This window comes from Chroicocephalus ridibundus, chromosome 2, assembly GCF_963924245.1.
Source record: "Chroicocephalus ridibundus chromosome 2, bChrRid1.1, whole genome shotgun sequence".
In the NCBI taxonomy this organism is placed as follows: Eukaryota; Metazoa; Chordata; class Aves; order Charadriiformes; family Laridae; genus Chroicocephalus; species Chroicocephalus ridibundus.
This window is the reverse complement of record NC_086285.1, coordinates 148,786,489-148,813,476: the sequence shown is the minus strand read 5'-3', so window position 1 is coordinate 148,813,476 and position 26,988 is coordinate 148,786,489. Positions and strand designations below refer to the sequence as shown.

The window sequence follows — 26,988 nt, the reverse complement described above, 5'->3', positions numbered from 1 at the left end:
CAGAGGAGAGGCTAACGTGGAATAACTATGAAGGCCCAATTATTGACAATTAACTGAGGCAACCCACCCTGGGTTGAAGTTCAAGTAGGGCCAGAGGAGGCCCTACTCAGCTGCTGCTGACTGGATCTGGAAACGCCATGTTTGCTTGGAACGTGGATGCACAGCACCTCCACTTTAGGTAATCATGTCCAAACACACATTTCACATACCTATTTGTGTAATACAACTGCACTATTGTTAATAACCAATTAAAACCCCATTTGCTCCATTTATATCTTGCTGTATTTTCCTAGAACAGATGTCACACACCCCAGTAACTCCAGATGTCTGAGACCTTCTACAGAGTCACCCCTCAGTGTCTCCAACCTACCAGACAGAAGCCCAAAGCCCAAATCCACCTCTCAGCATCCTGCCAGTTACTGATCGCAGAGGATTTGCGCATTTAGCTAATGCAGGAGGAATGTGTGTCTCCAAACTGTGTGATATGACATACCTGTAGGTGGATACACTGACCAGCTCCTGAACTTGTGCTTTATTTCTCTTTCCAACCTCTGCGTACAACTATGAAGTTTTTTACTGCATCTTAGAAGCTGCCTAACAGATGGCTCCAGCTTTTACCCCCTCCTGACCAGCTGGCACCCCGCGCTCCCCAGCAGCACCTCCCAGGAATAGGTCATTTTAAACGGATTCTTACCATTTCCCTCAAAAAGAAAATGTGGTCGGGTGGTCAGGCATTGACCACCAAGTGCTCTGGGCAGTCCGTACATATGGGAAATCCTGAAATCCTAGGGCTAGTGAATTCACTGGGAAGTCTGCTTGAGATTTTAAAAGTATTAGGATTTCATCCCTGGCACTCACTATCACAAACCTATTCAGTTCCTAATACAATCCATGCACTTTTTCATGCTATACTTGCGAAATTTACAAATTTTTGTAAAGCAGAATGGCAAAAAAAAAAAGGCATTATTCTCTAAACAGATCTTGAAAGCATCTAAAACAAGCATGGCTGGCAGTCCAGTCCAAAAGAAAAGGAAAAAAACCCCAACATTTAAACCATTTATGGTGGAAACAAACAAGCATATGAAGCATCCCAGGGGCTGGGAATCTGTACAATTCGATCTTTGTGAATTTCTAAGTAAAAATCCCTACTGCAACAAAGATTTGGAGGAAAGCCTAGCTCATTCTTATCTACTGAATACAAAAAAACTCCCTGTGCCCCTTGTGACTATCGCAAAGATTTTACTGCACAGTTAACAGGAGAAGCAAAATCATTCATTTGAAGAGTGATGCTTATTGTTCAGAGATGCATTTAGTATTTTTGAATGCCCAGAAGAGCTGGTTCTGAATTTGATTTCTTTATAGCAAGAAATGTGATTTAAACCAAAGACGACAGCCAGGATTTATCTGATTCTGGAAAAAAAGTAAACAATTTCTTCTGTTTTCAACACAGCACTGCAAAGGTCTGACAACTGGAACACAGGAGAAGGCCGAACTCCCCGGCGTCTGCACAGACTAGCCCCAAAACGAGTTACTTTATTCTCCTGTGGACACGCCAGCCTCCACACAAATCTGCATTAGCAGATGGTTGGTGTTTTTTGGCTGCTGTGGCAATTTGGAGGGATCGGGTCAAAGGCTCGTGGTCTGCAGCCAGGCTCCATTTACTGCCGGAGGCTCCTGCATCCTGGCAGCACGAGGCAGCGCCGCTGGAAAATCTTCTCCTTAACGCTCTTGAATACCACCTGCAGCGCTGCCCATCCCCTCCCAAAAAGAAGATAGCAGGATTAGACTGATACAGGCAAAAACCACTCGTGATGCTGATGAGTCGGTTCCTCATGGGGCGAGACGAAACGGAGTGCAGGAAGGAGCCGCCGGCTGGGGACCAGCGCTGGGACCTCTGCAGCCATCAGCCATGGGAAAGGGGACTGGAAAATGGGTTTTCACTGCGGGAGAGTTAAGAAGCAGCAAATGAAGGGAAGGAGCAAGTTTGAAATAAACACAAAAAAGTAGATTGAAAGGTACACAATTGCATGGCGGAAATAATTGTGCAGGCTAGGAGTATCGCTCGGTACAAAAATGAACGCCACGAGTCAGGCAGAAAACATCCATTGGGGGCTGCGAAGCATGCAGGTACTTCAGCAAATAAATTCCTTGAGCCCAGGATTGCTGGAAGGTGGAGGGGTTTCACAGGGAAAAAAGAGCCACTCAATGCATGCTCCATCTCTCATATAATCCCTAAGTATCCACTACTGTGTAAGTACTACACACAACTGGGCGCAATATACTTGCAATTCGAACCTGAATGGGTCATTATGAATTGCAGAGGGAAACAAAACCAAGCACCACAAAGCCGATAGAAAATAGAACACCACTAAAATCAATGTCTGTCACTAAACAAACAAAAAAAAATACCACAGAAAAGCCCTTCAGACTGTTAGTTTACTTGTTGATCATGCAGCAGAGTTTTCTGATAATGCAAGCAGCTTATGAGATCATTTGATGGCCGAAAATGAGAACAAGGTGACCTTCACACGGGTGGCGTTATGAAAGGATTAGGAATGAATTCACACCTACACAGCCCAAAAAGCAAATTCAAAGCGGCAGGTACGTATCAACAACGCAAGATTCAGCCCAGCTTCAGGAAAGAAAACACTGCAGGCACAAGACCTATGTGCAAAAAAATATCGGCATTTCAAATGTCGTATTTTGCTCTATACCCCCAGCACATGTATTGGAGCCTAGAGAGCAAGCATACAAAACATGCTTTTTTGTTGCTTTACACACACTACCAAAAATTACTGTGCAAATTAAAGACATAACAGTTGTTAATCATTAATCTCAGAGTACCAGAGTGCAAACCAAAACCACCCTCTCTCCACTTCCCAGTCCTCCTTATGGAAGTGGTCGCAGCACATGCAAGAAAACTGCCACCATCCCTCATTCTGTAAGAAAAGACAATGCCAAACCAGAAGTTTCCACCAGGCTTCAGGGGAAAAGATGAAGAGTATCTAGATGACTGAAAAATTGGTTTTGTGATGTGTGGAACAGGCAACCCACACCCTTTTAACAAGATCTATAGACAACGCTGGCGCCTCATGTGTTTCAAGGGCACATCACAGAATAAAGATTTACGAAAATGAACACAAACCTTGTGATTATTCCTGGGAGCATGACAGCACTGCTACAGGTAAACCCTTGGAGGACCATTTACAGAAGACATATAGATTGGTTGCTGCCAGGTTACATCCATGGACTCCAAGCGGGAGAATCCAGAATCCGCTTGTGGTTCAAGTGTGACAAGGCATTCTCACTGCCTGGGAGAGAAGCGTTAGTGAGTCCACGGGCAAAGGAGTCGAAGCGCTCTACACACCACAGATGGGCCTCCTGTGCATTCGCAGGAGGATGAGGCATGGCCGAGGTGGGGACGGAGGTGATGATGATGATGATGGAGAGGAAATGGCAGCAGTCACGCTAAATACATAATGTAACTCAGATAGTCACAGCATATACAATTCATTCTTTTTTCCCTGCCTAAGCTTTTGTACGGATTAAGGGCTCAAGATCATATGGCTTCGCCATGGCTGTATAATATTTTACAGCTGCTTTACATGGTGGAAGTAATATGCTCTGCAACTAGGGTGTATGTTTTGTCAGGGATGAGAATTTCTTGATCTTTTCTTTCAGGATTTTGAGCGGGTGGGTTGCAATGCTGTGCTATTTGCTGACAGTTATCTTGATTCTGGACATGTTTTAGAATAGATGTGTAAAGTAAATTACTATTTTGAATCTTGCTATTTTGTTAATAGCTGCTATACTGTTATTTAAATAACTCCCACTAGTTCCATTTTCACAAAAGCTCTTCCAATGCTTTATGCAAATCTACTTTAGTACAATTTTCATCGGTCTTGAAATTTCCAGCTCTGGCATATTCAGCACAGAAAGATTTTGCATAATGGTTTTAAAGTTACGATAATTTCTATTTCATTCTTATTTGTCTCATTAAAGCTGTAACATTATATCTAATGCAACTTTATTTATAAGGATGGATTCAAACTGTCCGAACTATTTTAAGGTTGTATCACTAAGGAAAGTCTTTACTTCACCTGATCAGAAGGAGCTATTTCTGAAATCTCCTTATTATTGGCTATGCAACCGGCACCCAGAACCTATTCCCCTGAAAATTACTGTGAGATTTTCACACATCCTGCACGACCACATCCTATATTACCATCTTCTCCCTCCCAAAAACTGAATTCAGAGTTTTCAAAGGCAGGTGGTCTGGGAGCTACATGGCGTACCCTGAGACATACGGAACACCTCACCTACAGTGAAGCCATATAAACTCGTAGCATTTTTTCCATATAATAAACTTTGTCATAATATCAATTATTTTCGGTGCTAACTGCAAGTAATTTACACATCAACAAACCTGTTTTATCCATAGCCTTTAATTCACGCAATCACATTTACATTTCTGATTCCAACCCTAGGCTTGACTGTTTTCTGAGTTGTTTCCAAGTCAGCTGCAGTATCCCTGGGCACTTCATGTTCCCGAGACTGCTCCAGTATACGCAATCACAACACGCATACATTAATGTAGTCAAATTTGGAAGCAAAAGGGCCTTTCAACTTCTCAAAGAGATGGCAGAGGAGGTTGGAAGTTACAGTGCTCTTACAGCATTCTACATACAGTGCTCTAGTTCTACCATCTCACCAAATAAGCATCAGCACAGCAGGCAACCGCTGCTCAGGTGTGAGATGTTTGTCCTAACACAGAGAAATGCAAATCTGCACATTCTTCTGCCTTGCCCGGTAGTAGGTCATACAACTTGAAATGTATACAGTGAAACAACTTAAAGACTTCTTTCAAAATATAAAACCAATTTATACATCATTATTATCTTTGTTCCACAAGACGTACATTCCGATCTCATCACTGAAGTTGTAAAGGTATTTTGTAAAAGGGGAAAAGATAATAAATAAACAGTGAGTGAGATGCAGCCAGGAGCATCTCAGCCCAGGCAGATACCACAGCCCATTGGCTACAGTGCCTCCAGGCAAGCGGGGACCTTCTGGTCTGGCCTTCCTCCTGCCTGTCACGCCATGACGTGCCACTGCCACCTTACACAGTGCTGCTTGGCAGCCGCGAATGCCAATGCTGGGACCAGAGCTGCAGCAAGCAAGAGAGCCTCTGTCTTCAGTCTGAGCATGAGGAGATGCTGCAGAGAGCTCAAAGACCACACTCTGTGACCTGCCACCAGACCATGGGGCTGAGGAGGGAGGTCAATCCAGGCAAGCAGAAGACACAAATCTCACAGGCAATCATCCAAACTCTCCTCGTGCCCATTCCCAAATGGAGCCTCCCCTCCACTTCCTAGAGCCAACGAGACTCATCCTCACACTGGGGTTCAAAGTGCCTTTTGGGCAAAGCTATCTGCTTCCCACCAGGCATGGGGGCTGTAGAGCTTCACCATGAAAGCCATTAGTGCTATTTCACTTTTCTAAAAACCAGACATAGCACATTATACAGACATTAGGACTCAAAAAATGTCTAATACGCACAAGTCTTTGGAAGCACCCACCTGTTTTCATTGAATACAGGCCAACGACAAGACTGTCTAAAAGCTTGTCTAAAACTAAAACTGTAAGCCAAACAGGCAACTAAGTTACCCAATTTGTACAAATACTGTGTCTTCATACTTTTTCATATAATACTTTTTTTCATATAATACCTTTTCATAATCTTGAAATAAAGATTACATAGATTTGCAACGTGTGCATAATATAGTCTTCTGTAAGTCTTCACAGGACAAAAAGCAACTGTCATAAAATGAAGCAATTAGCACCAACTCACAAAGGGCAGACTCTCATTACAGTGATGAGAGAGACAGAAGCTGTTCCTTCAGGAGCCTAAAACATCTAGCATTTCTCCTTGCTAGGAACATAAATTGGTTCTCAGAGTGCTCTGCAGGATATAATAATATCAGATAAATCTCTGTGGAAGCACCCAACTTGTCAAAGGCAAGTTAGAAACTAGGCAAAATGAGAACTTTCAGCATCATAGCCAAAGGAGAATTGAGTTTTTGCCTTTCAACTCATGCATAACTCAAGTATTTTGAATAATAAGTATAATTTTAGCATTTTAGTGAAATATGCAGAAAATATACAGACTGTATAAAATGAGCTTTATATCGGTTGGCTTTTTTGACTGTTTTTTGATATGCGCACCACATCCTCCACTGAAAACATGTTCATTCAAGCTACTTTTCCTTGAGGGAGTTTCACTGGGCACTAGCCATACAGCTTTGAAAAAGTGTTTGTCTTAAATCAGGTGAGCCAAGCTTATACCAGATGGAGGAGAAGCATCTTCAAAGCTCCAGGAATAGTTTGAACAAGACAAAATTATCCTCCTATCCTGCTGGCAGGAGACCATCCTGCTCTAAGTAGTCAGCTCCGAGTAACCCCAACCATCTTTCTCTTTTCACCCGGGGTCAGTAACACGGCAAAGCAGTTCCCGGCATTTCCTCCGGAGCTCCCAGCCCAGCCCAGAGGGGTGACTGGGGATGCCAGCCCGCTCTCTATTCACTTGGCCGCTGCAGCCACACAGGAGATAGCGATCCTAAACCTTGTTAAGGTCCCATCGGACGCAATTAGAAAATGGGAAGTCTGTTAATTGCACCTATTGAGCAAATGCTATCTTGAGCATGTATGTTTTCCAGTCTTGTCATCCCAAAAAGTAAGCAATGCCACTCGATAAGCTGATTAATAATGGGTTGGGCTAAGAGAATCTATATATAAAGGAGAAACATACATCTGAACAGATAGGTTGTGAAATAGTGCCTACTTATTTAAAAACAAACGGAAAACCCACACGACTATTTTGTTTCTCAGTTCTGTGGGAGTAGGAGGAACATTTTTAACAACTTTGTACTTTGTGCCCACGAGAGTGTAAAGGTTGTAAAGACGTTTCTTTCCATCTTCACCCTCCAAGCACAGCCCACAAGCACTGATGATACACCGCCTTGGTCGCAGAAGCGACCGTGCGCCGGGAGAAGCTCTGTGGGACAGAGCAGCAGGAGCTGCAGGAGACACAGGAGCTGCAGGAGACACAGGAGCTGCAGAAGCAAGAACCAGGGCGCCCCCAAGAATGAGGCGGCTCAGGCAAGCACCGAGATTATGTTCAACCTGAACCCAAGCAAACGTATTCTGGGGACAACAAACTATGGTAAAAAAAGGAAAAAGAAAACCCTTCAAGGACATGAAAGGTTTTTTATATTATGAGAACGTTTGAGATTTCAACAGTAATTTCAACATCTCCTAACTGTGGGGACAGAAAATAAATGCGAAGTGATCACAGTGAAAACTCCAATTCTCAGTAAATTCTAGGTCTGCAGAGCTGTAAGCAGGAGGCACTGCTGGCATCTATCCTACACTAAGTATATATTTTTTGTTTCGATATTGGCTCGCAATGGGCAAGGCCTACAAACTTCATCAGAGCCGTGAAGGCTCTCTTCATTCCCATCAGTGCAGTTTTCTCCTCATCTTAGCTTTCGTTTTAAACTAAGAATTATGACAGCCAATTTCTCTTTCCAAGTTTCCTTACAAACGAAATTTCCTTTTGCCTCTTAAGATGACTTAGTCCTGGGTTCTTTCAGGTTCCCCCCTGTAATCCTGTTTTCTGCTCCCGTTATCAAGCCACTGTGCTTTGATGACCCAGTGATCAAAGCATATTGCTGGCTGCTGGAAGCCACTGGAGATTTAGATAGCAGATTTCCACTATTTTAAAATTTCTGTCTTTTTAATGAAAGTGTCACCATTCATTTTGATTTCTCCCATTTGCTGAATGTAAAGGCACTTCTAGACTACACAGAATGTTGCCACCAGCAGATCTCCTGCTGGACAAGGCAGCAAGCGCCCTGAGAGCCATATACTTTTCAGTCTTTCCTATCATAAAAATATATACCCTGTAGAAAAATTTAATACAAGGAAAGGAAATTGCCTAAGAAAGGAAAGAACTCTTTGATTTTATATCCATAGCAATGATATCAAGAAATATTGAAAAAAGTTTTTTAAAATACAGCAAAGTTCATTTTGTTAGGTACAGACTGAAGGCTTCGTTTTTTAAGTTGTTTAATAAACTCACCTCGACAACGAGTATTGCAGTTATCAAGTTTGACAGTATTTTCTCAGGAGCTGAACTTTCCTCTGACAAGTGTTGCCAGTCAATTAAATTAAAATAGAGAGCAGCACGATGAAGTGTGTTACTGCTCAGTCTTTAATAAAGCAGGTGCGTTTTTCTGAGTCTCTCCCACCTTCCCAACAGGGGCCCTGATTCAGCAGTGTCCTTAGGTTCCTGCCCGGTGCTGAGACCACCAGCAAGGTGGCTCAGCGGTCTCCATCCTGGGAAGGAGGTGACCGTTAATGCACAGCACAGGTTATCAATAGATACCGCCCAACTTTCTTTTTTTTTTTTTTTTCCCCACATGTGCAATGTAAATCGCTAGCTGTCAATTTGAATGTCAATAGTGAAAAGGAAGATGAGATTTGCAGGAGCTAAGGTACCTGGACTCTTTTCAGCATCCTAGTATGACTGAACTGTATTTCTTGAACCAGCTGTGGAGGAAGGTCACAGCTTGCTAAAGACCAGTCGGTTCAGAAGGCACATGCACATGTAGAGTTTCACGAGGAGACAGCTAGCATCCTTCTGTAGGGAGACCTAACAAGACGCCACACCAAAAAAACGCTTAAATATCAAAACTCTAAAGCATCTAGAAGACTTGTAAGAAACTGCATTAATAAACACGAAGTAGTTGACACCTGAGAGGTTAAGTGCATGCCCAGGATGGTACAAGCCTGTTCAGATCCTCACCGTAAGGCTCTGCTCCAGGTAAGCAAAACATTGCTGCGCGACACCAAAGCAAAATGATCCCTCTCAGCTTTTTCCTCACTTTTTCAGGATGCATCTTGCATCTGTGCTCCCGTGCTTAAACAAACTCTCTTGGGTCAGTGATGTTTGAGCTGTTGTGTCTTCAGTAACAGTGTCTGTCATGGGCATGAGGAGGATTTTGGGGATCACGGCTCCTGGCTCTGCACGCTGCAGTAAGCACAGGTGTTTTATTCTTTCCTTCTCAGAGATTTACAGATGAGCTGCTTGACTTTTAGGGGCAATTACCACTACAACCTTGGTGGATCGAGCAGGGAGGATCGTGCTCCCGGCAAGAAGAGAAGATACCAAGAAATGCAATCCCCACAAACGCTGCAGTGACATTGCAACAGTGTGAAAGAGATGATTAGGTTTTATCCACAGATCGGGTATCTTCTCAACCTTTCAGCTGAAGATGTGGGGGAGACACTGCAGGGAGAGAAAGGAAAAGCAGGAAGGCAGGGGAAGACCAGCAGCACTCCTGGGCAGCCACCTACGCTTCTGCAGTGGCCGCAATGGCTGTCAGCCTCTGCTGCTCGGGCTGCTCTGGATATCCTGGGAAGAGCCTCACCACCACTCATTTCTCTTTCCTTCTGCAGGGGGGACTTACAGGCAGCACATCCTGAGATCCAAGAAGGCAACCCGAAACCATAATTCAGTTTCATGCTGAAGTAAAGACATGTCCTCACCAGAGGAGAAGGATCACCTTCCCCTTGAACCACCATTTAGATTTATGCCTGTGACAAGCAACAATCTTTTCCTCATTTTTTTTTTCACTCAGAATAACACAAAATAGAGTTGGACAAACATAGAAACAAGAGATTGTAGAACACAGCTGCCCTGCAGGGTTGTTTATTATTATTTTTAAATCAATAAGCCCAGAGAGCAGAACTCCTATAACCAGCGCAGCTACACCCACTACCAGACGCTAGCAATCTATAGGCATCATAGTAAATGACATTTTTTAAAGGAGAATCCAATCAAAAAGCACTGTACTGTGGCTTTCCAAAGCACGGTGAGGCTTTTTTCCCCGCTTAGTGCAGAATAAAGAGCACCTCAAGGCTGGTCTGGCATTGCCATGTTCAGACATAAGCCTCGACAGGCAGCTGAAGAGAGAAGGTACAGGAGACGAGGAGCTCGTGTCTGACAGCATGAAAAGGAGAAGCCAAGGAGAGATTTAAACACAGTTGGAAGTGATCAAAACCAGAGCCCAGAAGACAAATGAGGCCACAGCATGTTAAATGAGGCAAGTGAGTTTGGAAACACTTATGTATTTAGCTTCCTAACTAGAGCTCAGCTCCAAGGCAGAACTGTTAAACAGCCACCTGACCAGAATTTGTAAGAAAACAGCATACAAGCTAAAACAAGGAAGTTGCATTTAGATGCATGCAATAAAACTGTCAAGATTTTAGAAGTCCTAGCATATAAATCAGAGGCTTTTCCTCTAAATGCAAAATAAGAATCAGTAAATCACATTTTCTTTTCAGGAAGTATTGGCAGGATTTCAAGATGCATTTAACTAATCTCACAACGTGTGGTTTTTTTCCTTGGCTAATCTTCTATGAAAAGTAACTATTAGGAAATCAAAACATTATGGCTAAGCCTTGCTAATTGCTCTTATGAACAGAAAGGTAAAACCTCTCGCTCACACGTGAAAAACGTGAGGAAGAATAATAATTTAGAACATAAATCAACAGGAAAAAATGGAGAGACTGGATCCTATTCCCTCCATGCACTTCAATAGCTCTCTGCATTTATCTATACTTAGTTCATATCCCGGTAAATTTGGGGCTAACTTCTTACCATATTAGCAGCCTGTGAAAAACACCTATTAAAACCTGTGTAAGTCTTTACAGCAAACTCGAAGGAATAGAAGAGGGAAAAGGCAGTAGAGTTCCTTGCTCTCCTGCCCATCCACACTGGATGCAGCACTGCTCGGCACTGGGCACGGAGGGGAAAGGTCCAGCCCGCACCTCGTGCTCCTGCCTGTTGCAGTGGCCCACAAATGGCTCCGTCCCAGCCCCATGTGCCAGGCAGGGTCCTCTCCTTGAAACCATAAATACCCGTGCCTAGCTCCTTCAGCGCAGCGCCTGAAAGCTCCGGTGTTTCACACAGTCAAGATTCCCACTTTCAGAATGGTTTAGGCTCAAAAAATAAACATTCCACCAAAGTCAAAAGGCAGCAGAAGTCAAGCTTTGGATTGGGAAATTCTTAGCTTTCTAAATTTTGTGTAAAATAGTACTTTCATCTAGAAAAACACATTTTGGTAAATGAAATCCAGATTGAACTGACTTAGTTTGGCTATAAGATTAATGCCGGCTTTGTATTTTTACAGAAATATTTTAGAGCAACACGAAGATTGATTTGGAGACACCTAAAACCAGACAGAAAGCTTGTTCCTGCTCTGCTGCAGGAATATGAATTACATCCACCAGTCCAGTGTGTGTCTTGGTACTGATCATTACAGTGACCTCCTGCCAATACAGTCCCACAGCTTTTCCAAGATAATTGGGTGCCCAAATGACATATATTTAGAACATCGTAGTACTCATAATTTATGTGAACAAAATACAGAGTTCCTTGACCTTCCATTCCATTTATTCTGCAGTATATACTGCAGAAAAAAAATGGCTTGCAATTCAATAATTCATAAAAGTACACATACTCTGAGAATATAAACCTTTTAATGTTAATATGGTAGAAATTAGTAATCCGCTCCGATAAAAAAAAAAAAAGTAGGACATGTAACACAGAAGTGGAGAAAGGGCAGACACAGTATTTTATGTATGAGAGCTGACCTCTTCATCTGTGCTGCAGCTACTGCATTTCATCTTCACAGAGTGCTGAGAAACCAAGTTATATAACTTCGGAAAATGCTGATGGGCCAGTGTCATTTTAAATCTCACCGTGTGAAAATCAATTACAGGATGTGAAAAGAAAAAAAAAAAACAACTCTTCAGGAACCAAAATCTCCATCCCATAATACATCCCTATATATATGTATATTTTTAAATAAGAACGAGCAATAAAACTTTAAAGAAAAAGTGCGGGAGGGAAGTGGAAGGTCAGGCAGAGCAGAGAAGGAGGAGAATAATCAGAGATCTTTTCAGGATACTGTTACGATGAAGTAAAAAGACAAATAATTTTGATGACATCATTTTGATTCTGCTTATGCTAAATAGTAAATAGGTAAAATAATAGTGACTTACAACATGGAGCTTAATTGGAATAAGAAAGCCAAACAATTTTTCCATACTTTTGTAGGAAAGCATACAGTTTTTTAACCAGGAAACACAGCCCTGCATACATCAGTCTGCCCTTTTCTAAGGGAATACAGTCCCATCAAAAGAAATTTAAAGCTACCTTGGATCAGAGGCAAGTTAGGCCAAATCAACAGATCTGTTTTATTTTCCAGTTGCCTGAACATGGAAAAACCGAAGGAGAAAATCTACTGGCTCAGGAGCCATACAAGAATCTCTACAATCCACAAAAATAGATCTTTTTTTAATCTCTGCATTGACCAATCTCATTTTTTATTCATTCAAACATAGGCCACTTGACAAAAAAGATCTGGTAATTCTCATTTGACTCATTGACAAGTGGAGTGAACTTTTACAGAAGGAAAGCAAAAGAAGACATTTTCTGCAAAATAGGTATAATGGAAGAAAAAGGAGCTAATGCAAAATATGGCCAAAGCACATGAAAAGAGAATTCACTGAACTGAACTCAAATTAAAATGACATTGTACAATCAGGAATTCAGAATGGCTGACACATTTTACTTCAAGAAAGACAATGGATAAAATCATAGACTCATAGAATGGTTTGGGTTGGAAGGGACCTTAAAGATCATCTAGTTCCAACCCCCTGCCATGGGCAGGGACACCTCCCACTAGACCAGGCTGCTCAAAGCCCCATCCAGCCTGGCCTTGAACACTTCCAGGGATGGGGCATCCACAGCTTCTCTGGGCAACCTGGTACAATGCCTCACCACCATTATCTTAAAAAATTTCTTCCCTATGTCCAATCTAAATCTACGCTCTTTCAGTTTAAAACCATTTTCCTTCATTCTGTCACTGCAGGCCTTGGTTAAAAGACTCTCTCCATCTTTCTTATATGCCCCCTTTATATATTGAAAGGTTGTGATAAGATCTCCACGGAGCCTTCTCTTCTCCAGGCTGAACAACTCCAACTCTCTCAGCCTGTCCTCATAGTAGAGGTGTTCCAGACCTCTAACCATTTCCATGGCCCGCCTCTGGATGTGTTCTAACAGGTCCATGTCTTGTAGCGGGGACCCATGTTGCATTGGCTGCACCTCTTCTACGGTCTAATCAAGCTTAAATTCTTCCCAACAAAAATAATTTCAACAGGGGAGGAAAATACCAAACAGAGAAACCTTAAATTGAGAAGAAGCTTGTGAAGCTGTAGGTTACAGAGCTGAATCTGCTCAGATCAGCCATCTATACTACAAGGACTTTCAAGGAGGCACTTCTAGACTTCAGTATCAACAATCTACCCTTGTGCCTTTTCTGGGAGAGGAGAAGAGTCTGCCTCTACGTAACATGACCAAGGTTAAATGCACTGTTCACATCAAAAATTGATCTCTGGCTCCAGCGAATCACCAAACTGCTCTATAAATGGGGAAACTACATCGTTCCCAGCACCCTTTAAAAGAAAGTACCAGACACTGTGTGTTTGTGAGGTGTTGCTGCCAGTCCATTAAGCCGCTGCTGAAGATGTCCACCAGACCAAGGTCTTCACATGCTCAGGCACAGAACTCCGTCTGCATCTAGTCCTGTGAGCAAAGGTGAGAGCTGCGCAAGCGCATGGAGACAAAAGGCACCACCGTCCACACCCACAGAAGGAAAACTTTGCATTGAGGATAATGCCAAGGGTTAAAACTCTTGCTTGATAATCAGCATCATCAAACTACAAATATTTTGGTCAGTGAGTCTGTCTCTTGAGCACAGCAAACTGCAGAAATGTGTACTTCCCTGCCTGCACAACGCTGTCCTACGGAAAATAAAGAGCAGTTTCATTTACCAGTAATCTCTGTGTCACCGGGTTAGCTGCCAGCTGAACCTGGAATCTGCTAGGCTTGCTTTCACAAGAGTATTTTTTACTCCCAGCATTATATTCAATATATTTTGGAAGCATAAAGATAAAGAAATGTTCACTGCATTTTGTTCAGCCATTTCAGGATTTCCACCATTCAAACAGCAGCAGCAGAATTTTAATGACTGGGAAACTGCAGCAGTGCCGTAACAGAAAATTGTAATGCAGCAATTTGCTACTTCTGTGAGTTCCCTTCCCTGTACCTCTGATCTTCTACATCTTCTACACTGCCAGTACAGATTTCTTTAAAATACAGCTTCTAGCAGAGATTTATGTAAAAAAAAAAAAAAAAAAAAAAAAAAAGGCTTAAGAACTTCTTATCCAAGTTCTATAGTTACAATACCTGGGAAAGATCTAACCAAAAGCAGAATTCCCAAATAGCTCCCACTGCCATCTGATGATATGATTTCTTTCTTTACTTCCTTCTTTTTAACTAAAATGCCTTTGCATTTTAAAATAGCCATGTGTTCACTGTACCCTCCTGCCAAACATGCCTTCTGGGTAGCAATTAAATGTATAATTGAGATCTTGAAAACATTAGAAGGCAAATTCAGTGTCTTTTTAAATGGCTGCAGGGACTGAGATAACACAGATCAGTTCATTTTACGCCAAGACACACTTTTGCACACACACATTCAATATGCATCGCATGACCCCTCGTACGCCTGAGGGGCTTCTGCCGCAAATAACACTTCCAAGGTTTTCAGAGAAGGGATTTTCAAAGCTTTAAGATGAAGTTCACAATTGCACTGTGGATGAGATCGGTCAAATGTTAGGATTTTAAACTTTTTTCTGATGGCAGATATTTGAGGCTAGATTTGCAGGCAACCATGTTGGTCCAAGGAAGACTTGACTTTGTCCTCTCATTTTGTTCACTAGTCATTAGCGGAGCTGGACTGACTGTCCTTTGAGACTCATTCCCCCATTTACAACTTAAGGCTTCTCGCAGGAGACTGACAGGAAGCACTTTATCCATATTGATACCTTCTTACAGTTGTATTCTTGTTTATTTATCAGTGCTCACCACTGACATTCATTTATTCACCACTCACACAGAGGAACACATTATTTAGCCACTCACCACTGCTCAGAGAAGAGTCATCGATAAAACCGTGTCTCACCAGGGGTGACAAAGCTAAAAACTCACGGTGCTGCTGCCAGCTCTGTCGGAGCACTGCAGAACTGCACACACCAAGTCCTCCTGATTACCACTTCTTATGATCACTAAATGCCCTAAAAGTTTCCAAGCAAAGACAATATTAACTCACTGCAGCTCTCTTCATCTCCCTATCTTCACGTCCATACAAACAACCCACGAATCATGATTTGAAATTAAGCTCAGCAGACAGTAAATGGTGTCTTTCATCTGTCTGACCCACTAAAAACACAGCAAGTCTCCTGCTTCCCATGCTCAGCTGCCTTCTGATTCCTTCTCTTCCCCCTCCTCCCATCAAGCAGACAGCACTACTCCAAGATTCACCCACCCCCCCATCTTAATCTCCTTGTTTCTCTCTAATATTTCGCCATTCATATTGTCTCACTTCCTCCATGATTACAGGAGGGAAGGAGAACATAAGAAAAACTCAGATAAGAAAATTCATGGAACTGAGCTAAGCCACTTCAGTACTATTTTTACATGGACTTTGTGGGAGATATTTTTATTTTTTATGTAAAGAAGAAGAGAGGGATGGAGAAATAATATAAACAATCATATTTTGGAAAGCTTCCAAGAGCAGAAATGTCAGGAGAACTACTGCAGATGTAGTCGCCTGTGCATTTCAATCAGGAATACAAAAAACGGCTACAAAATCCATTTAAACTGGCTGCACGTAATACTCCGATAAGAAATCACTTCCTTTTTGTTTCTTAGACCTTTACCCCGGCAGCAGTTTGAAATTATCACCCCCCGACAGAGGCCTTCGCTCAGGAGGGCAGGGCTCTGTCATGAAGGATGTGTCCTACAGAGCTGGGACGTCCCTGCCTCGTCATTTCAACTTCTCTCCCTCCTGCTCTAGCAGACTCCTCTCCCACCCCGACGGTCCATTCTGGGGGTCTCATGCCTTCTGCATCCTCAGTTCCTCCCCTGTCCTCTTCCTTTTCCCCCTCCCTTTCTTACTCCTTCCCTTGGGAGGCAATGAACTGCAGGACGCGTACACCCATTTAGTCTCTTTTGAGACTTAGGGCTCCTCTTTTTCCTCCAGGAGGGTTTTTCTGGTTGCACCCCGGTAGTCCATATTAAAGCAACCCCACCTGCATCTGCTTTGTTCTGCTGGAGCAATGGGAGGAAAAGAGAAACAGGGTGCCATCAGCATGGAGGGCAAAGCTATGGACAGATTAAATCCTTCTGGAGACTGAGGTGTTATACGCATACGAAAAAAAAGTAAGAGACTATTGATGTCTGTGTGCTTTAGTTTCTGGTCTATGAACACCTTATTCAGGCTACCCGAATTATGTACAGAGATTAGGACAGAGAAAAACAAGTCTGTACGGGACAGACTCTCCATTACCATTTTAAAGATTTACAGTTAATACAGGAGAATCCTAAAAGTGAACGATTGTTGCACAGCAACAGAATACAAGAGATGCAATTAATAAGGCAATGACCTCTCACCCCTCCCACTTCCCTCCCCAGGTTTCCTAAAGGTGGATCCAAAGAAACATCCCCATGATTCCAGCCTGGGAGATGCTGTGCTTGATGCTGGACCAATGCCCACTGAAATATATTAGTCCAGAATGCCCCCCACCGCAGACATAACCCTGGGCTCTCCAGATCCCCAGTGAGGTCAACACAGACACCTGGCTGCACGTAGCATCTTACACAATCATTGCCTACTTGGGGGTTTTTTGTTGTTATCTTTTTCCCCACAAACGGCTTTAAAACAAAAGGTATCCCCTCTGTTAACGTACTAATGTGCCTCTGTCTTTATAAGCCAACTGGAATTTTTTTACTCATTAGCCTGTTTATGAGAAAATGAGGGAGCTTTAAAACCAAGGCACCTTTGTCAGTCAGGATGCTGGCACCAGTCTTAAAGCAAAAAGCCCACTCCACTCAGAAACTGTGGGTACTTTCAGATACCACATACCATAAGGAAAAGCTGGTTTTAACATATTCCTGTACTCAGCAAAACAAAGCCTGCATTAAGAAATGACAGCACCTTTCAAAAATCATTTCTTCGTCGAGTCACTCTAATCCCAGGAACCCTGGCAAAAGCCATCTATTTTCTAACCATCGCTCAGGTCCGTGCCTCTCTCTTGTAATCTGAGTTTATCTCCAGAGTTACTCGTGCCTTCACAACTGCCCAATCGGGAGAGTGTTTTATCGGTGTTACAATCTAAAACGCCTGCTTGCTCTAAAACTGTGTTTTAGGAATGGGTACCAATTCAGCTCTAAAATTAATACAAAAGAAGGCTGAACAGTTCCTTCTCAATGGCCAGTCCGGCCCAAACCACGACAGGGTGTAAGTCTCTTGACCTTCCTCCAACTTGTGAACCCCGACTGTCAAAGAGGCCACGTTGCCACTGCCATAGCCAACTCCCTTCATCAAAGCTGTTAAGCTCGTTAAGGAACTACACCAAGCGTTTGGTTTTGTTTTCTTTTACCCCTAGATACTCTCTGTGGAGGAGGAACTGCTTTTCCCTATGCCTCACCCCATCTGCTGTCCCTCCTATCAAATAGGCCACATGGGACAGGCTGGAATGACAACTCTTGGAGCCAGCTGCCTTCCCTCACCACAAACCATCTCACTTCTACTTTGAAAGAAACCTCGCACTTTTAAAAGGTGGAATGTAAATTTAGGAACTTATATCATCCAGGGCAATCGTATAAATAGGAATTCTCCAGCTTTTCTGCAAGTCACATTTTATTTTTCATGCTCTTCATTTTCACCAGCAGTTGTGGAGTGTGCTAGCTAGTTCTTACAGCCAGCGTGACACATGAGATGTGAGAAGATGGCGAGCCACAAAACTTATCAGAGATAACAGGCTTGCAAAACTGCAGGTTGAAAGAAACCTCGCAAAAGAGATCACTGCCTTATAGACCCCATGAATCACACTTTGCAGTTTTGGCGACCAACAGGGTTTTAATTCAGTTGGAAATTGGGGAACTGCAATACGTCTCTTTTTCTGATCATAGGTAGGTTCAGAATTGAAGGTCAATTCTGAAAGGAGGCATACAACCCTAATTTCCCAGAAGAAAACCAGTTTGAGAAATAAACAACTTCTTGCATTGACATTAGCTATAAATAGCACAGGGAGGCAAAGCAATATCAGGGCTGTTAGTGAGCATCTCTGAAGTTCAGAAAGCAGGTGGCTAAAAGTGACATTTGGAAACAGATAGGCAATTTATTCCCATTTAGCTGTCATTTACAGGAAGAGGGAATACAAAAGTATGAACTAATTTGGTTATTTACCCCATAAAATGATGTATCATTGACAACACCTAAACTTGTTATGTTTAACAGCATGTAAGAGTGATCCATCCTCGTGACAACTGTCTTATAAAACAAAGCTTCACCAAAAAAAAAAAAGAAAAGATAGACAGCATTTATGTTTCTATTTGATTCCCAGCTCCTGTAATAAAATTAATGTTCCAAAGGCCATAACAGTAAAATTCAGTGATAATTTTAATTGGTTTTGCCTCTTACCTGCATCTTGAAATAAAGGTTTCAGTCGGGAACAGGCTGACTCCTAGTCTAAATCTTCCTTCTAGAAATGGCATCTAAGGGTTATATATTGTATTTCATCACTTTTAAAAGGTGGAATGTAAATTTAGGAACTTATATCACCAATGACCTTAGGTTTCACCATATTCCTTTACTAAAACAGCACTGATCATTAAGTTCACCTTCAAAACAAACCAAAACACATTATGCAGCCCATGGTGTTAACATCTATGCTATTATAAAAGATCATTAATGCAGTTTTGTTCCTCTCTAATGGTTTCTTACTTCCTGTCCTTTCAAGGAGAATACATGGACAGCCTTATAACTAATACAGGCCCTGTCCATTGCTTTTCTTCACTTCCGCCTCAAAATCCGCCAAATCAAATATCTCCATCATGCAATTTAAGGAACAGGAGTGCACCATCAGAAAGGATCATTTCCTAAAGTAAGTGGGTTGCTAACATCCTTCTTTGTATTACACAAAGGACTTTACAAAAAAAGCACCCAAATGAGAAATAGCTATCAAACAAAAAAAAATATTAGACCACTCATGCTATAATATTTTCAGCATGTTTTCTAACAAGCTATACGTACAGCACCGCCTGCAAACCCAACACTGAATTGCTTGGTGTTCACTTTAGAAAAATGTTCTCCCTGCAGCTTCTCTTGTTCCCTCATAATGCATTAAAGCAGATGGTCATAAATGAAAGAATATTCTTAGGCAGAAATTAATGTCTAGAAATATGGAGTAGAAGAATTTTGGTTCTCTGTAAAATTTACTGATGAATGCGGGTACATCAGCACACTGATAGAGCAATTGCCTCTCTCCAGTAATTTAGGCAGTGCTTAAACTCAGCTTCCCACTAGGGAACTTGCTGCATCGCTGGTCAGAACCCTCCCAGCCGAAAAGCTACAGGTTAAGTGAACTCCATGCTTGCCACTAAGGCCAGGTTAAGGGTTGGACCTGATGATCATAGAGGTCTCTTCCAACATACACAACTCTATGATTCTATGATATTCCTTCACAACATCTCCTTGCTCCCCCATACCCTCCAAACGGGTGGAACACCTTTCTTTGAAACACGCAGCAAGCCCACTGTGCTCAATTCCAGGTGCTCCAGTGGCAGGAACTTGTGTGCCAGGGATTTAGATAGCATTCTAAAAGTTAAGAACCACAAATAAGCAAATAAGAGGAAAAGGGATGCGTTGGGCACTCCATGGGCATGGGCATGGATCCCATGGGCATGGGCAATCTGATTAATTTTGTCTCAGCAACAGTTTTAGCATCAACCTATGAGGAAAGTAAACGTATATACTGCATCCACACTGCTTTGGAAAGCAAAGCTTTGACAAGGATACCAGCCAGGTAGGTATTTTCCAACTTCAGTAGATAAAAAGTGGTTACACAGTGAAGTACAATATTTCTTCTCTCATTATTTACACAGACGTGTTTCCAGTGCATTCAAGATGAACTTTTAGACTGCGACCACTGAAAAAATACAAGTTGTCTCCGTTTTCTGTTCTCAGCAGCACAAATGTTTCTCTTCAGCAGACTTCTCTGCTTTGAAAGGCAATGCAATCAGATGCTGAGCAGTAAAATGGGATCATTATTTCAGGCCATGAGTTGCACTGTGCACAGGAGCTCATAGTGAAACAACTGTGTTCCTATTTAGAGGAACATCCTGATGTCCAAAAGCACTGAACACACAGGAACACCTATGAGCTACCGAGTGCTCAGAACCAAAGCTCAGTAATATTTAATTTTAAGCTTTTGCATTGAATGAGGAGTCAAATTTCTGCATCCAAAATGCTTAAACCAGTATTAACCTCCAAACTTTGGGATTCGAGTTTGGTTTGTTCATAAATAGAGTGAATGACGTTACCCTCATCTTTACCAGGCCGTTGCTCACATCTCCATCTGTGTGGCGCAGGCTTCTGGGCTAACCTAGCAGGGCTCCTGAAAATCAGAAATAAAGCAGGCAGAGCGCAGACGGGTTCCTGTGCAAAACCTGCCTGCACTACACACCTACGGCATCTGCCAGTGCCATTCACCTTCCACGGCCATAATCACCATCAAATGCAAAGGGAGAAAACTAAGGAAGAAACAGAAGCCACCAGCCACGCAAGGTGAAGGCAGCTAACCAGGACATCGAGCAGTTCTGGACAGTGACACCCGCAGCAATTGCAAAAACACTTGTCTCTCTCTGACTGAAGACTAATGGCTGATACAAAAAATTCAGTTTTATTGCCGTAAATCTATTACATTAAACAAGGATCCCTAGCCCTGGAATGTGTGGCCTATCTAATTAACACAAATTGAGCTGAGGAATGAGAATCAGGTCCATTGCTTCCAGACGGTGGGTTCCTGGTACCTGATAGAGCTATGCCAGGGAAATAAAGCTTGGCCATAAGTAGGAATGTTAATGTTTAACTTTCTAAAAGTAAAATAAACTTTTTGTCAGCCTCTTGTTGCATCTTGCTTAAAGAACTATCTATAACTCCATATATCTACTACTCATAAATCTTCCATACTGGAGAAACAAAGTAGGGCAAGTAATAAAATACATGCCTTCATAAACTGAGGGATAAAATGAAACATTAGCTGAGAAAAAGCTCTGAACAACTGGGGTTTATTGATTTATTCACCACCTTCTAATACGTGGAGGGTGACGCAGCCATTCGTTCTGCAGCACCACCAGGTATAATGTGTCCCTTGCTAGACAGTCACACAGTTTGGAAGAACTCTAAAGATTTCACAATTCTAAAATTAAACGTAGCACTTGCACAGCAAGGACACACCTGTCTGCCAGGGGCAAACTCTGGATTTCCTTTAGGCTAATTGGTCCACTCTGCCCTCCTGCAGGTTCCCCCAGGTCAGTTAGTTGACACGAGATATACTTTTGGTGAAGAATGATATCTGATACGTATTGTAATTTCTCAAAACAGTTAATGCACCCCTCTATGTCATGGGAACATAAGAATTCTGTACTCCACTGCAAGCGTGAGCAGAAGCTATATGCAGTTGACTGTAGGGTTATGTGAAATCTTTCGATCTCACATTTTCCATAGGTTCTTCCACTAAATTTTTTCCTTGCTTCTATTTTGTAAAGTTGCTCCTGACTTTTTGCACAAGTTTTAAGGGATCGCAAGTATTGTACTGGTCCTCAATGGAATAATACATTTTGGCTCCTGTGCATTGTCACTTTCTTTAGTCTCTTTCTTTTTCCTACATCTTACTTCTTCATAACTTCTGTCTTTGTTCTTCCCATTCTTGCATCTCATTTATTTTATTAAATTATTTCTCTTTCCATTTTCATTTTTCAGCAGACAGTGAAAAAAAGTTTGCAAGAACTTTAGTTTTAAATGTACTACTGCTATTTTAGGGATGCTTTAGAAAAAAAACCTCTGAATTGATGAAATTTTTTGTGAACCTCTCTTCTCTCTGTGGGAACATTTTTATGTCCTGTCATCATAATGTTGCATAATCAGCAGTCAGAGAACATCACGTGGACATGGACAAATTCTGCCTGCAGCGGTAGGCTGCCTGGAGGGCCCAGACTGACGTTGCAGAGCTCATCACATGGCTTTCCTATCTGACAATATAGACGAATCTTGCGGGAATTCACTTCCCCACAGAAAAAGGGTATCGTTAATGTCAGAACAGGAATGTTTGTTAAAGAAAAATTTGGAGAAGATTCAGATAAAATAAATGGCAACAATTTACAATATATCCAGACAAAGATGCTTTTCTTCTCATTCTGTTGCATTATTATTGCAAAGCCTTCCTCTCCATGGCATGTAGTGACAGCTCACCTCCCAATTTACTCCATTCCAAACGAACCAGTAACACAACCCAGAACTGGCCCTGGCAGCCCGTTAGCACGGCACTCAAGCAGAAGCTTAAAATGTCAACTATATTTGGCAGTGGAGGGAGCAGCGGCTTTTCACAGATAAACTCTGTTGGAAAAGATTTAAGGAAACCTAACAGAATAGCAAAGGAGATCTTTATCTACAGTCTAATCGGCTTAATTACAGTACTGTAGGGCTGCTTTATCCTGCTGACTGGCAGGTGATCAGACATGTAAGAACGTGCTGCTCCCCATCACGGTCTCCAGGGCATCAGAACATACCTGTCCTCCGCTCACTGCTGAATGGGACAAGACCCATAAAGTAGGCTGGGAAGGAGATGGCACAGTACGTGCTCCTTTACCTTCTGCTCAAACAGCAGCAGCCAGGATCTCTGCTCACAGCCTGCACCCTCCATTTACAAAGATGATTAGGGGATTGGAACACCTCTCTTATGAAGAAAGGATGAAGGATTTGCGTCTCTTCAGTCTGGAAAAAAGACGATCTAATCAACGCTTATAAATACTTAAAGGGTGGGTGTCAGGAGGATGGGGCCAGGCTCTTTTCAGTGGTGCCCGGCAACAGGACAAGAGGCAATGGGCACAAACTTGAACAGAGGAAGTTCCACCTAAACATGAGGAGGAACTTCTTTACTTTGAGGGTGGCAGAGCACTGGAACAGGCTGCCCAGAGAGGTGGGGGAGTCTCCGTCTTTGGAGATATTCAAAACCCGCCTGGACGCGTTCCTGTGCAACCTGCTCTGGGTGACCCTGCTCTGGCAGGGGTTTGGACTAGACAATCTCCAGAGGTCCCTTCCAGCCCTACCATTCTGTGATTCTGTGAACACCCAACAGGCATCACTTCTTCTGAAACCCAAAAGAAATGTATCTTATAAGCTCAAACTACCTAAGAGAGAAATCTCTGTATTACACATATACGTCTGGATTCATCCTGCCTAACTGAAACTGGAAATGTCATCCTACAGACCTCACATTTACGGGGAAAAAAAAGAGATCTCCAGACTGCAATTCAGGTCTCAGGAGAGCTGAGTCACTCCCTGGAGATGATTCTTTCTCTCTCTGGGAACTATAAAAGGAGCCTAGGGCAACTCTGTGCAGAGTTCTGCAGGATGGACTTGTGTGTGACTGTTTCTAGTAATTATGAGTGACCATATTTAACTCTATCAAATCTTATGAACTCCCTTCTTGAGAAATGCACAATAATGAAAGATACAGACAGGTAGTCTAAATATAGTTTCAGCATTGCTAATGAATAGAAAGTTAAGGCTTAAAAGAATTCCTTAATATTTTTTCTCTTCCTTTTGTAGTTTAGACAAAAATATAGAGCAACACATTACTGCGGCAAACACAGCAATAAAAAACAAAACACAGAACACATTTAAATGTAGAAATCCAAAAGCCATTAAGGAATACAACTAAACAGCTACGATGTATTCGCACATGGCCTTCAAAATGGAAACTGATCCAACTAATACATAATGTTCTCAAAAAAAAGGCAAAGCGATAGCTGCGGCATCTTGTCCAAGGTATAGCTGGTTGAAATATTTTGTGGTAGAAGTGGAAGACACTTGCTCATACTCTTCCTGACAGCCTCTCCAATCCCTACCTGGGGTCCACTACTTAGAAGGTGCAACGTGAAATTCCCTCTCAGAAAAGACTTGTCTCACCTTCATAAAGAACTGACCTAAAAAGTGGATTTACAGGCATTCGAATGTACATATGAATGTATCACTTGATTCAAAATCAGTCTCTGTTTCTTTCCATTTCAGTGGATCGGGACTGTGTGGTATATCTTACCTTCAAGATGTGGAAAAAATACATAGCCATACTCATAAAATGACAAAGGTAATGGCATCGAACACAACTTTTTCGGGTTTTCCTTTTTTATAGGATGATTACGTATGGTAGACTTAAAAAAAAAAAAAAATCAAGAAAGTGTGTTCCCCTCTTTCTAACAAATACAGTCTTTTTTTCTCTTTACCCATCCCCTCTCAAAATCACTTCTCTGGATTTTGCCTTTTTAAAGGTAGGGCAAGACAAATGCATTATTTTCAAAATTTCTTATGCAAGCCCGACAGCTGGTGGTTCTCGCGTATAAGAGATGAGTAAATAAAAAAGATTGTATTCATTTGACAGTTTGTCACTGGAGCAGAAACTATCAAGAGTTACACAGCTAACAGAAAGTAGGCATTAAGAGTCCAGTGACAGTCAGAAATTATTGGAAGCGCCTGAATTTCTTATTTTAGAAGTTAATAACAAATACTTGTCATTTTCTTTAACAATTACCACAGTGTGAGATTTGCTTTTCCTATATATACACATTATTTTCATCGATTCTAATGAAAACCACAACAAACACTGCAGTAAAGTGATTAGTCTGGGAGAAAACATCCTGTTCTAGCAAAAGCCACAGTAATTTTGACTTCAGTTGAAACTGTCCTGTAGCTCCTTTCCATCTCTTGAGGGACTCTGAGAACTCTGAATATTGAAAAATCTATAAATACCTAATAAATGCATCTATTTAGACTTTCCTGCACCCAATATGAAGTAAGCAAGTAGACTGCTTTAAAATACAATCTGGCTTTCTCTTTGCAAACAGGGACACAAGGGAAGACTCCATTCCAGCCACTTACAATAGAAGTAACACGTGACAGGGTATATTCTTGAAACTGAACAAACTTGTCATCTTCTGGCTATTTTTTAGAGATACTGGATAGAACAAACAAACAAGAACCTTAATTTTATCAGCGTCTATTAACTCTCTAGCCTTCATATATTGAGAGTTAAAGTCAAATAAAAGTGAGTTTTACCTTGTCTCAATAAAAACATGCAACAAACAGGTCTGTTCTGGTATCTTTGCATTTCAAGACATAGCAGCTTTGGCACCTACAGCATTTTCCATTCTCCACAACACATCTGGGCTCTTCCAGAAGCTATCATACCAGTTGAAGAGTAACTTGAAACATATGGCTACCGTGAGAGAAAAAATAAGTGTAATATTTTGTCTTTCTTGCTACTTCATTCCTGGGAGTCCAGCATTCACTGTGTAATCCCACAGTGGCAATATTCCATGCTAGAGCACTATTTAATCTGAAAAATTCTTTCCTGTTTTGTGTAATTCCTAAGTTTTTTTTTCTGATGCCGTCATCCTGGATCCTTATTGCTGTACAAGAACCTGCTGGGATGAGCAAAAGAGGTTGAAGACATCCCCAGCTTAATGCGTTTCACAAGGGAAAATCCATCACTGCTGAAATAACATCCCTCCTTCAAAATCCTATTAGGCTTCTTGTCACAATTCACATGCCATTGACAGGTCTAACTGTGAGCAAGGGTCAGATTTAGACACAAACTTTAAATAAATTCTGCATAAGCAAAAAGGACTACCTGCACAGACACCACTGGCAATTGAAGGCGACAAATTATCTCTGCAAAAAGAAGTAGCTTGAGGTCAGAATCTTAGCACTGTAAAAATAATCATCATGGTTTTGCTTTTCAACAGAAAAATTGCTCATTTCTATGCGTATTCCTTGTCAAGATAGATTTTGTATTTTAAAAAAATCATACAAATTTCAACACAAACCTTATAATTCTGCAAACACTTAGATACTTTCTAATACTTAGAAACAGTAAAAAGTATTTAGCAAGGAAATGCATCTTAATTACAGGTATTATAGAGTGTTCAGGTGTAAGGAAGACTGATGTGGAAAAATCCACTGATAATTGACTTTTTGTAATAGCAGACAGTAAAAAATACTGGGAAAGCAAGCGTGAAGAGCTGCAAAGATGTAGACTGCTGCGGTGGTTGATCCCACCTGGCAGCCAAGCACCCACGCAGCTGCTCGCTCCCTCTGTCCCCAGCGGGAGATGGGAGAAAACAAGAAGAATGAGAAAACTTGTGGGCAGAAATAAAGACAGGAAAATCACTTACCAAGTACTGTTGCAGGCAAAACAGCCTCAGCTTGGGGATACTTAATTTATTGTCATTTAGCGTAAGTATTTACTTAATGATTCACATATTGGGAAACAAACAAAAAAGACAAATATTTATACATTGGGGGGGGGGGGGGGGGGAACCTTTCTCTGTTCCCAGACTCAACTTCACTCCAGACCCCTCTCCCTGCCCCCTCCTGGTCTCCGCTCCCTGTGGTATCACCGCAGGTTACACTCAGTCCCTTCGGTGAGGTGATGGGCAGTGCAGGAAGGGTCAGGGCATAGCAGTTTGCCTCAGCCGCTCTCTGCTTCCCACTCTTCTCTTCCGCTCTCCTTCCTTCTTGTTTCCTCCGCTCCAGCATGGTCCTCCCCAGGCTGCAGCCCCTTCCGGGGTGCAGCAGCTCCAGCATGGGCTCATCTATGGGCCACAGTTCCTTTGCTGTGGAGCACCTCCTTCTGCACTGGCCTTGTCCTTTCTTTTGGTTCCTCTGTCTTCTT

At 42.1% G+C, this 26,988-nt stretch overlaps 1 protein-coding gene across 9 annotated transcripts in view; it reads right to left on the bottom strand.

Annotated features, from left to right (window-relative positions):
• Positions 1 to 26,988, bottom strand: part of OXR1 (oxidation resistance 1) — a 295,905-nt gene that overhangs the window by 153,748 nt on the left and 115,169 nt on the right. For 4 of the 9 annotated variants that reach the window (XM_063327385.1, XM_063327393.1, XM_063327383.1 and 1 more), the window contains exon 3: positions 3,146 to 3,311. The exons of 3 other annotated variants lie outside the window; for them this stretch is intronic. In XM_063327385.1, coding sequence (XP_063183455.1) covers positions 3,146 to 3,204 — 59 coding nt within the window. In that variant the 5' untranslated portion in view covers positions 3,205 to 3,311. Of the gene's footprint in view, positions 1 to 3,145; positions 3,312 to 15,115; positions 15,264 to 26,988 lie in introns of those variants that run through there. 2 more of the 9 variants (XM_063327386.1, XM_063327387.1) reach the window with 2 other exon arrangements.